The sequence below is a fragment of the Tinamus guttatus genome, unplaced genomic scaffold (genome assembly GCF_059628265.1).
Source record: "Tinamus guttatus ecotype Peru unplaced genomic scaffold, ASM5962826v1 Tinamus_guttatus_pri_ptg000177l, whole genome shotgun sequence".
Lineage (NCBI taxonomy): Eukaryota > Metazoa > Chordata > Aves > Tinamiformes > Tinamidae > Tinamus > Tinamus guttatus.
Window position 1 is genome coordinate 133339 of NW_028288711.1, and position 12175 is coordinate 145513.

Sequence of the window (12175 nt, forward strand, 5' to 3'; positions counted from 1 at the left end):
CGTGACATGCATCAGTGCAGTGTGATGACATGGGGACAGCACTGCACCTTTAATATGCAGTGGACATCATCCCCAGCTAATTAATAGGCAGTGGTGCTTTGGATTAGGTTGCAGTGTTTTTGTTGTTCCATGGATAGTGATTGGGATCTCTTTGCAGCCAGTATGTAATTTGGTAGTGAAAACTCTTAATTCTGTAGTGACCATGAAAGAAACATTGTCATCTGCTTGTGATAATTTTTTTATAGTGATCAGTATTTCGTGCTTAAATCTCAGCAGCAATTGTTGGGGGCAGGCACCCTTGGGAGCTGCTGCTTCGTCGTGTTCGAGGCGACACGTTGGTGCAAATCTCATCCCCCCTGCCCATCCCTCCCGCTGATGGAGGAAGAGCAGGGGTTGCTTGGTGGCAACTGCCTTCTTGCCCGGTGCCAGCAGCAGTGAGTTCAGTCCTGCTAGTTGGCTTTGTGTTCTTCCTGAGCAGTTTGTTTTTAGTGAAACCAAACTGCCTTGTTAGGGCGCTGGAGATGAAAATCTGTAAGAGAAATGAGGGCACTCACCTTGCCAGGCTGGTGTGCAGGGCTCCGTGCCATCCTGCCGCACGCGGCCGAGGTGCCCTGCTTCAACGCTCCGCGCGCGGGAGGTTTGCTGGGGCATTTGCACCAGCATGTGGATCTCATTCCCCTCCAGTGTCCCCTTCTCGCTCGCTTTGGGAACGCAGGAACTCTTGACTACTGGGCTATGGGAAGAATCTTGTCAGCAAGATTTGTCTGTTGTTTTTGCTTCTGGAGAAACAAATGCAGGATCTTCAGTCTTTGCCAGTTTTAGTAACTTCTCCCTACTGCTGTAGGAGCTTGTGTGCCAATACGAGAAACACGGTTCATCTCGTTAAAACAGGAGGCTCTTGAGTTTGGTTCTTACAGCCATGCAAAATGATGTGTCCTTGGCCCAGTCCAAGCACCTCTCGCTCCTGCTTCTCCAGCCATGGTGGCGTACCTGCGTGTGCTGCCGGCTTTGCTGCGTCCAGACACAGACGTGTCTGAGGTAGTGCCCTGAGCCTTGCAGTAGCTCTCGCAACTTCTCTCTGCAGCTTCTTGACTCTCGTTTGCAGGGCCCAACATGGAACAGTGAATTCACAGCCTTCCACCTAAGATCAGCAGATATCACATGAGAGGCTGATAGCAGATACCACAAAATATCTGATTAGTAGGTATCACAAAAGACAGGCGTGTTCCTTCTTTATCACTGTTGTTTTTTGCTTGGCCTTCAGCGCTCTGTGGTGGTTGGGGCAGCGTGTGGACCACAAGGAGCTCAAGTTGTGGCCTCGAGTTGCCCTTGCAGAGCAGTCCAAACTCTGCATTTCTAGAGCTGTTTCATCCTCCATCCTTGACAGAGAGTCACCTGCTGCGTGAGGAGGCGAAGTCTGGATATTTTGGAGTCAGAGCAGCAACACATTAGGATCTATCATAGCAAACGGGCTGGGGAGGTGCTGACTAGTGATCCCCGCTGCTGAGTTTATTGACGCGCCTGTTCTTTGAAAGCCCCTTGTTGATCCTGCTGCAGCATGTGCAGTTCCCACATGCTTAAGCCATGAAGCAGGAGTTTGCTTGGGTTGGCACTGGGCTGCCAAGCAGTTTAGAGGTACCTGCTTGGTACTGACCCTTGTGGCAGACTGGGAGATGGAGGAGGAATCCATGGCGCCCCCGGAGAGGCCTCGGGGAGAGCTTGTGGCATGCGGCCAGGGCGCGAGGTGCTCTGGGCTGTGCTGCGACCGAGCGGCTGTGACAGAGGCAGCCGGAGCCGGCGGCCGGGCAGGCTGGGCGCGTTGCTGCAGCAGGGTTGGTCGCAAGAGCCTGTCCTTCCCGCAGGGAACAGCTCTGGTGCCAACGAGCTACCCTTGCACGGGCTCTTGCCTGGCTCTGAACCTGCCGCAGGCTGCTCGGCCTGTGGGCTTGTGGGCAGAGCTGTGAGCCAGGGGCTTTGGGTTAAAATAAGCATGAACAGGGAGAGAAATGTGTGGCAGGATCTTAAGCTGTGCATTTTGCAGTGTCACCTGTTCATGCAGCCCTGAGAAGCAAAGTGCTGTGAAAGAGGAGAGGAAAGTCTTTCCAACGGGATGTCCCGCAAGGACCCGCAAGGAGGGAACCAGCTGTGCTTGACCCAGCCCTGGGCGACTCCGTGTGCTCCAGCAGACACGTTTCTTGGAAGGCAGGTGTGCGGGGCTGGGGAAGCCTCCTTTCTGGAAGCGCTTCAGTTTGGAGCAGAGGAGGATGGAAGAGCCTGCCCTGGGAGACCACTCCGCACTGTGTCCTCGGGCTGGAGCCGAGGTGCCGATGGGGTTTGGAGACGACGGGAGCCACGAGACAATAAAGTGCAGCCCGGACAGGCAGGCAGTGCCTTGGCTGAGAACGAAGGAGGGCGCTCAGGGAACTGCGCATGCTTGGAGAGCTTGGTTGATCTTTGCAGTGCAACCTCTAGATTGAGGATTTCTGTCGAAGCTCTTCTGCACCGTCAGGCTTCCCGAGAGACCCCATCACCTCTGCATTAAAACCTTGCTCTTCAGGTGCGCTGTGTGTGCCTCCAGGTAGTAATGCAGATCTCCCAAGACTTGATTTGATTTAAAAATTGGTTTTGTTGGAGTTCCCATGAAAAAGTCCCATGTAACAGTTGTTATGCAAAAGTCCCATGTAAGAGTTGCCATGCAACCCTGCTGAAGAAGGTGATTTCCATTTTGTAATTACAGGGGGTGAGAAAAAACCCAAGCTAAATTTAATTTAAAATGGGATTCCAAACAGCCTCCTATGGTCTGGATGTGAATTCTTGAAGTGTGCAAGTGATAGCATATTTTAGACGAGCTGCAAAACCTGCATCTAAGGGCAGAGAGCACAGGCCTTGCATAGACTTGTGTAGTCATAGGCAGCTCTGCCTGAGATCTGTCCTCTTGAAGACTTTTTCTCTAATTTTAAGCAAAATCTGGAAAGCAGGTGATGTTCTAGGGGACCTGGGCATTCTCAGAATAATTCTAATTCCAAGAGTTAACATTAACCTTTGGGTCTTCAAACCAGGGCCTTTGTGGAGGTATAAATAGTGTTGTGGAGGCTGTTATTAACATACTGCGCCCTGCACTCTGACGTCCGTCCTGCCAAGGGGCAGGAGATCGGGAGCGGGGTCGGGCGGGATTCGACGTCCAGGAGATCATCCCGTAGCCACTTAATGTGCTCATTCTGTTAAACTGCTGAAGCGAATGTTCAAAAAGGAAATAGTTCCTTGATCACAGTCTGTAAGTATCCACGTGATGATACCGAGCTTCCTAATTTAGTGGGAAAGGCATAAAGTTTTTGACTGTTTGACAGAGCAATTAACCATCAGGATAGCGTATCAAAGGATATGGTGGATTTGTCATCCTTGAAACCGTTAATTCAAGACTAGATGCCTTTCAAGAAAAGATGTGGTAATTCAGCCAGAAGTTAATGGGCTTGACGTAGGAATCGCTGGGAATTTGCTGGCCTCTCTGCACGGGTCGGTCTGGCTGATCCTTAGAGCGATTCTGTCCATGAGCGATTCCTGGCTCCTGCCGGCCGTGCCGCAGCGTTGTCCTTGGAAGAGCCAGTTCCTTCTCTGTTGACTCACAAGGTCACATCGCTCAGAAGCAGTGCCTCAGAGTACCTGTTGGGCCCTAGAGTTTTAGAAGTGTGTGTATTGCTCATGGATTTTTCTTTTTTCTGTCCTTCCTTCCTTGTGCCTGGATTCCTCTTTCAGTTTGGTGCTGCTGCTTCAGGAGTGCCATAAGAAGAACTATTTTCCTGCGAGCGGAGGGCACTGAAATGTTGCTACCGCAGAGCTCCTGATCTGCTCCCGGTGCTCTGGCTTTTCAGGCTCTTCCCAACCTGCCTCCCAGGCGCCAGCTGAGCGCACGGATGCCCAGGGCGGGGGTGTGGTGAGGTCCCTGGTTAAGGTGTTGCAGATAGTTGCAACATTAAGGGCCATGTTAAGGATGGGAGAATGAAGCCGGTGTGAAACGCTCTGATGAGCCTGGCAGTGTTTACGCCCCTTGGTGCAGCCCTGTGGAGAGCTCGGCTGGAGGAAGCCTGGCCGCTTGGCTGAAGGGCCAGACGGGCCTTTGCGGTGGATTTCAGCTCTGTTGCCGCTTGCCTGAGCCGGGCTGGGTTCCGGGAGCCTTTCCCTAGCAAGAGGCAGTGCAGTGGTGAGCAGGCAATTCCCACAGGGTTTGTATTGTGCGGTACGTTCCGTGCGCGCTGGCCAGGCTCGCGGAGCTCGAGCGAACTCATGACAAGTCTGTGCAGTGGCAGAGGTGGCCCTGTAGATGAACCTGCAACGTGGGGCAAATACCTTCCTCCCCTCAGGAAGCTGCCCCCTTCCAGGACGCTCGTTGGGTCGAGGCCTGGCCTGTTGCCAGAGCTGCTCGTGCTGGATCTGTGCGCAGCGGGTCCCTTCCCGTGGGCGCTCGCTGCCCGGCAGCGTGTCCCTGCGCGCGCTCTCACGGGACGGCCTGTGCTCGGGAGCCACTACCGGGAAGAGGTGCTTCTTGGGCTTCCATCCAGCGTCCCCAGAGCCGATCAAATGCCTGTGTCAGTAGTGTCTGATCCTTCTCATTAGCTGCAGTTACTCTGGATCTGCCACCTCACTCTCCGTGTAGTCTTTCACCTTCAAAGGGAACAGTGGAAGGAGCAGCAGGCTGAGAGTGTTTGGAGTCCTTAGGCAAAGTAACACTGTGTTTTAGAGAAGGGGCTGTGTGCTTTTCCTTTGCATATATGTTCCTTTCTTCAAATACAGATGATTATGCTTGAGAGAGAATGGAATTAAATTTATTTTCTTGGGTTTTTGGATGCCAAGGCTCAGTTTACCTTCCTTTTGTTTTCCAGCATGCAAGTAAAGACCCCAAAGAAGGGAGAGACAGCAGAGATCAGAGAGAATCCAAGGAGGAAGGCAACAAAAATGTCTTGGAGTTTGGGAAGCCATTGCCGTTGCCCTCTCTCCCGGGCCTTCACCAGTCACTACCTCAGAACCAGAGCTATGTGGCCACCACAAAGTCGCAGACGGGTAAAAAGGACAGAGTTAAAATCCCTAGCAGCACCCACCGGCAAAATGTGTGTGTGAGTGAGTGAATGTGGCATGGGACAGGCTAGAAAGCACTGAAACACCCTCTGCTCGTGTTTTTTTTTTCTCCCCACTGAATCTCCTTTAAGATTTCCTCTCCTGCTGGCATCAGTAGAGCCTCCTTTGACCGATGTCCTCTCATTTAGCCGCTTCTCTGCAACTGGCCATTTTGCTGCAATGAAGTCCTTGTCCTTGTGGCTTCCTTGGGGCTTGCGGGGCTGAGGGTGGCGCAGGGCATATGCTTGCGCTCCTCCACTGAAGGGGCCCCCAGATGGATGGAGTCCATCAGCCTCCTGTCCCTTTGTTCTTCAGTCCTTACAGCAACATGGGGTTTCTGTGGGGTGCAGGGTTCGTGGTGGGATGAGTGTAGATTGGGTGAACAAAATCCTTAGTGTCCTGAGCTCCTGCCTGCCCTTAGCAGCATGGGAGGCAGCTGTGCTTTGCCGGAGGCCAGCCAGACCTGGCAGAACCTTTTACTTCTCTACTAAAACTCTTTGTTACAGGGGCCGTTTTTATCCCATCTGCATATGTGATACTCTGAAGATGTTCCTGTCAGTTATGAGGAACTCTCTATGTCAGTGGGGCAGCAGCTTACCATGAGCTACAGCTGTGTAAATAAAATTGATTTGGTTAGCAGAATTCTTTCTAAGAGAAGACTCTTCATAGATTGTTTTTTGGGAGGGGAGGAAATTTCATTTTAGTGAGAAAGGAAGAAATGTTTTCAAGGAATAGAGACTGTAGAGCTGCAAAGTGATGTTGCCGGTGCTGTTTCCTGCTAGCCTGCACTACGTGTACGTGTGGTGTGTTTTCTCTGAAGACAATGTCAGGCTGGGAGATGTGATGGCTGATTTGATCAGAAGGCAGAAGGGGGACATGCCACATAAGACCTGACCAGAGTACTGGAAGGAATCAAGCTGCAATTTCCCCAGTTAGTGTGAAGACAGATTAAATAGCAAACACCTCTTTAGGTTGGCTTTTCTATATGTTTTATTCAGTTACTGTATGATTGCATTCATTGCAAGTCCATATTACTAGTATTGCAGTATCTATTTGAGCAAGTTGGATTCTATTCAGCCTCCTACAGCATCAGCAAGACTGCCAAAGACAGTCTAATGTAAGGATTTTGATATTATGTGTGGTGATACAGGGGTCAGGAGGAACAAGGAGAATTTGGGTGAGTTTGCAGCAGTGGCAGAAAGCTTTTGTGTGTTCACACGCATGTGTCTGTCATCTTGTTGTTGACTTGTAAATAACTAGCTTGAGTGGGAAGCCCTTTTCTCTGTCTGTTCAGCATTAGTTCCTGCCCTCAGGTGTGGTTTCCCACAGTGCAAGCCTCTCCTTTCTATCCATTCTTCTTTTCACTCCTGAATCCACTTCGGGTTTTTTGCTTCTCTTTTCCAGCTGCTGCAGTATCTCGGAAGAAAAAACGGAGAATGGGAACCTATAGCCTGGTTCCCAAGAAAAAGACCAAAGTGTTAAAACAGAGAACAATGATGGAGATGTTTAAGAGCATAACTCATTCCTCGGTGGGCGCCAAGGTGAGGGGTGCGCCGACCCTCGCGGGCACCTCTCTTGTCTCCAGCCATGTCCTCTGTCCGCGCAGCAGTCGCGTGCGGCTGAGCACACGCTGCCTTGTTGCTGTCAGCATTTTCTGTCCTGAGTCTACAGCTGCTCTCTGGTGGCAGCATCCTGCCCTTAGGAGCCTTGCTGGAAGGCTCTGAAAATTACTGTCTGAGGGTGGCAGTTCAGGTACCAGCTCTTAAGTGTTTTCCAGTGACTGTTTCCCTTCTGTCCCCGAGTCCCGTGGAGCGGGGGAGTTTTCAAGAGTACCCATGTGGTAGCATTTTTGTTCTGGAGTGCTCAAGGTACCTGCCTGCTGTTCCTGCTTGACGCTGTAAGGCAAGACAACCAGCCGCTTTAGAAACCTTAGCCTGGGATTCTTGCCCGATTCCACTGCAGTCCAGGCCTCAGTGTTTTGGCCTTTGAATTCAGCAAAAACAGCCCTGGGCCTTTACGGAGTGGGTTGGAAATCACTTCTGGTTTTTATCTTCCCTTTCTCTTCCTAGAAACCTTACTTGTAAGCTCAGTACTGCACTGCAGAGCTGCCCTTTCCTGCCGAAACTGGGCTGTAGTGTTTGGCCTTGTACAGCTGCACGGGTCTAGAATGGCTCTTGGTGGCTCCCTGCTGCCCACACTGACAGCACGTGGTGACACGTGGTAGGCCCTGCAAGCGGCTTGCTGGCAGCGCTGGAGGGGGATGCAGCCAGCTTTAGGAGGAGGGGGCTGGCTCAAGTGAAGCTGCTCAGCGCTGGGAATTGATGTTGTCTTTGTGGCTCATGTGCTTGGTTGGCTTTCAGGGTGAAAAGGACCTGGGTGATGCCAGTCCTCATGTGAACGGGGAGAGCTTAGATGTAGACTCTGAGGAGGAGGACTCTGATGAGCTGGAAGAGGAGGATGATCATGGAGCAGAACAGGCAGCTGCATTTCCTGCAGATGATACCAGGACCTCTAAAGACAGCGTGTCCGACACAGACAATGCCAGAAAGGTATTCATGTGCCCTGCGCAGGCCTCGAGCGCCCGGGGTGGACACTGGTGTGTATGTGGGATAGGGAAGAAGGGCAAGAGGTGAGGAAACTTCTCAGACATTTTAGCCCAGGGGATGGCAGAAAGCGCCAGGCTAAGTGAGGCCTTTTGATGGCCATCTCCTGCTGCCCCCCTGGTCTCATCACTGCTACGTAAAACTCCAGGGTTGAGTGTCCTGGTGCAGGACTCCCACCATGTTGAGTTATGGGATTCACTGAATCAGTAAGAGATGCCTTCCAAGTCTTGCCTGCTACACGCAACAACAAAATGCTTTAAGAATAAGTCTTTCCAAATCATGGAGCAGTATCACGGTGCCTGGTGCAGGCATGAGGCTGTTCCTGGATTATCACAGAAGTTAAGACTCCGTTTCTGGGATGAAAGCTTTTCCCTGTACCTCCCTCATTATATGGGGATCAAAAGCTTTAGAGTTCTTGTTCCAGAAAGGAACTTCTGTTAGTGTATGCACAGGTAGGGGCTGGATGCTGCGCTGGATGTTGCATTGGGGTGACCAGAACCCGAGCAGGGCTGTGAGCACTTTCTGGCTCTGGTTTGAGAAACCTGACCTGACTTTCTGTTCCTGGGCAAATGGTGGCTGCAGATCGATGATGGCGAGTCTGAAGAAGAACAGGAGTCTGGAGAATCTGGCGAGGAGGAGGAAGACGGAGATGAGTCTGACTTGGTAAGCCTGACTGCTAAATCCTGTTAATAATATTTTCCTCTTTGGCAGAAAGAGAGAGAGAAGCCCCGTAGCTTCACATCTCTCTGACAAAATTTGCTCTCTGAAACCACCCACACATAGAATATTGTTTTCCACAAGGTGCTTTGCCCTGATCTGTGATACAATTAATTGCTTTCTGATGCTAACTAATGGGCTTTTGTTGTTTTCAACAAGGTGTTGACTGCTTTTAATCATTTGAACCGTTAGTGGGAATATTTAAGGGTGCTTAAATTCTTTGGAGGCAGACTTGGCGAGTGGTACAAGCCAGCAATGTTTTAAGAACCTGAAGCTCAGTGTGTCTTTTCAGAGTCCAGGTGGAGTTGTTCCCAAATCCATTGGCCCAGCCCTGTGCCTAAATTCACATTGATGTGACGTGCCAGCTCCCAGTGCCAGTGGAGTCCACAGCCCTCAGCTGCAGGGAGACTTACAAATGGCACAGAGAAAAAGGCAGGCATCCTAATTGCCTTTTTAGTGCTAGGGCAAGACTGTCACCAGCTGCTGGTTGTTTTTACTGTTTTTTAAATGACCAAGCTACAGCAGGTGAGGGGAACCTGGTTTTTTTTTTTTGAAATTACTGTTTATTAATTGTCTGTGTCCTCGCACCCTCCCCTTTACTTTAAAACTTTGCTCCCTTTCTACAGCATCTCAAGTTGAGGAGTCAGCTTTTAAGGCACCCCAATTCTGCAGTCACCTTGAGAAAATTCTTGGCCTCCTTTTCTTGATGTTTTGAGCTGAAGGTAGAAGTGAATTTAACAAATCAATCATTGAAGCTCTATAGAGTCTTGGTCTATATTCTCTGACACTACAAGAGCCAGAGAAGAGAAACCAGCAGGTGTTGGGCAGCCTGCCTCTTTTGCTGGGTTGAGGGAAGTCAGTTAGCTCAAACTGAAGGCTGATCTTACAGTCAAGTCCAAACTCCCAAGTCATATCTACCCACCCTAGAAGTGGTTTCTGCTGTGCTCATATCTGAAGTGAGTCAGTCATCTCCCCAGACAGGGCCTGGCTCGAGCACAAACCTCTCCCCCAGCAGCAGTGTGATGCAATTGGTTGGAGCCACGTGGGGAGGCACAGTCAAGCCCACACGCAGGCTCGGCTATCAAGGGCAGAGTAGACACGGCCGTAGAGCCACCTCGGAGCAGCAGGGCCCAGCAGCACCTCTGCCTCACTGCAGGCACTGGGATAGCAGGGCATGGTGCAGCATCGGTCTCCTGCCAAGGTAGGCCATGAAGGTAGGGCTTGATGCAGCCTCTCTTGAAGCAGCAGGAGCTTGTTCATAGACACTGGTGGGACATGGGTAGCCTTTAATGAGCTACCAGTTTCAATTTGAACATGAATATTTTGATTTGAACTTTCAGGCACCCTAATCCTGGAAGGCAGGCTTGATTCCCGATTAACAACATTGTCTTTGGAAACCCACCTCAGACAACCGTATTTTCTGTGTTTAAAACAGAACACCCAAACCATGTGACTGAGGAGGCTGTTACTGTATGGTTTGGTTGTGTTGAGCTGGTGCCTTGCGCCTTGCCTAGGGAGGGGACTGCTCAGATACCGTGGCATGAAATTGACCAGGTCTGTGCCAGTGCCGTCAGCTGCCCCTCCAGGTGCGAGCGTGGCTGCCTGGCATTCTGCAGCCTGCCTGGAGAAACGCTGCTGTTGGGGCAGAAGGGGGAGATCACCTTGGGAGAAGCTACAAGTGTGCAGGCAACTGCATGACTTACGTTACTGAGCAAAGGTGCTCGGATACTGCTGCAGTGTGGAGTGTAAGAGCCTACGTGAAGAGAAAGTGAAGCATGCACTATTTAAATGACAGGAAATACACCCACGTGCATATTCATGTTTCCTTTTTGGCACTATAAAGACATCTTAGCACCAAACCCCTGGGCCCTGAGGCCTTTCCCGCTACTCAAGCTGTGTGAAGGGTCCTGAGCATGGGTGCGAGGAGCTGCTGGGCTGCTCGCGCCACTGTGCCTAACCTGGCCTCTCTGCTTGTCCAGAGCTCGGAGTCCAGCGTCAAGAAGAAGCTGCTGAAGAGGAAAGGGAAGACGGATAGCCCATGGCTGAAACCCACCCGCAAGAGGCGACGGAGGAATAAAAAGAAACAAGCTGGTGTGCTAGGTAACTCGCTATGTTTGTCCTTTACCTACCCAGAAACGAGCTTTTCTGGGTGCTTCTGAGGCCCGAGGCCCATGCGGCAGGGAGTGTGTGCAGAGCTCTTCCTTCCTTTGTGAGAATACGCTATATGGTAAACCAGGGCCTGAACTTGCCCCTCACCTGCTCCAGTAGCTGCTCATATGCAGAATAAATATGAGGGGCTTCGTCCTTCTCTTGTTGCAAGTGCCAGAAATATCCCTTGTTCGTGAGTCCATGTCCAAATGAACCATTTGTTTTTTTCTGAGGAAATGGGGCAGATATGGAAACAACTTCCTGTTCTCGTTTTAACTTCAGATTTGCTGTGTTTCGGGTAGAAAGTACAAGGGTCAGCCTAACTCCTGCTCATTGAAAGTAAATTCCAAATAGCACATGAGCAGAGATGTTCTGTCATCTCTCACCCACCCTGAGAATGTCCCAAACGCCTGCTAAGAGATGGAGTAAACCTTTGGTTGAGAAGATCCAAAAATAGACCTCATGGACTCATGTAAATTACAAGCTAAGGGAGATTAGTTAGATGGAGGAGGAGGATACCACCCTAGGTGAGTTGTGATTGCTTTGTGTGGGTGCTAGTCCAGGGCAAGGGAAGGTGCAGTTCTCTGTTTAGCATCTCAAAACTGGTAATGAGCTGCTGCTTGCCATCTCCCCTGTGTAGCCATGGTTCAGGTGGTTCTTCTTGTTTGAGCTAAAATACACGGCCCTCTAAAGGAGTTGCAGAGCCTTCTGTTCTCTGAGAGCTGTGGGGTAGGAAAAAGTGGAAGGGGAAAGTGGATCTGATTTTTCATCTGTAGGAAAAGTAACAAGATGGTAAAGCAGTAGACTTTGCAAGTGCAGCTCTGTCTTCAACCATCATTATTATCATTTCACACTTAACCATTGCGATCAAGTTTTTTTCTGTGTTTGGTAATTCTCTGAAACGGGCTGTTTTTACCTGAGCTGCAGGAGCATGTTTCTGCCCCTGGGCTGTCTCTGGGGTTTTGCCGGGCGTTTGTCCTGTGCTGATTGCGCACAGGCCCTTCCTTAGGAAGAGACGGGGTCCCCGAGCCCCTTCAGAGCAAAGAGCTGCTGCTGGGTTCCAGATGCAGGCTCTTTTGAGACCCTTGGATAAAGGTGGCACCTCATCTCCCAGGCTAAGAAGTCTCTTGGCCAAGCCTGGATGGGAGAAGCAAGCCAGCGGAAAAAGGAAAGCCAGGCAAATGGGAAGAACCTTGCAATTCCCAAGAAGGCTCTGAGGGATCCCCCACGCAGTCTCTTTCCAGCAGCTGCTTTGCTCACGTAGAGCCAGGACTTGGCTTTTATGTTTCTCCTCCCGCTAAGCAGAGCGTCTCCTGCCCAGGCTCTCTGCACCGCACGTCCTTAGCCCGCGCGCTGGCCCCGGTGTGGGTGGCGGGCGGCCCGTCCTGGTGCCAGGCAGGCTCCACTGCCCCTGCGCTACAGCAGCCGGCACACCTGCCCTTCAGAGGCATGGCTGACTTGCTGCGTTCGCTCCTCTTCTTTTGTTACCTACCTAAGTGGAAGTGGAAGATCTCTGCGCTCAGGCAGGGAAGGAAATAAGAGATCAGTTGTGCCCTATATGCCCAGATGTTGCATTATCATAATTCGAAGTGCATCTC

General features: G+C 51.0%; 1 protein-coding gene across 6 annotated transcripts in view; it reads left to right on the forward strand.

Moving 5' to 3' along the window:
• The window catches only part of EHMT1 (euchromatic histone lysine methyltransferase 1), a 106611-nt gene that overhangs the window by 61122 nt on the left and 33314 nt on the right, over positions 1-12175 (forward strand). For 5 of the 6 annotated variants that reach the window (XM_088523281.1, XM_088523285.1, XM_088523280.1 and 2 more), the window contains exons 5-9: positions 4878-5055; positions 6514-6650; positions 7470-7658; positions 8295-8375; positions 10409-10529. In XM_088523281.1, coding sequence (XP_088379407.1) covers positions 4878-5055; positions 6514-6650; positions 7470-7658; positions 8295-8375; positions 10409-10529 — 706 coding nt within the window. The remainder of the gene's footprint in view (positions 1-4877; positions 5056-6513; positions 6651-7469; positions 7659-8294; positions 8376-10408; positions 10530-12175) is intronic. The other variant, XM_088523282.1, reaches the window with a different exon arrangement.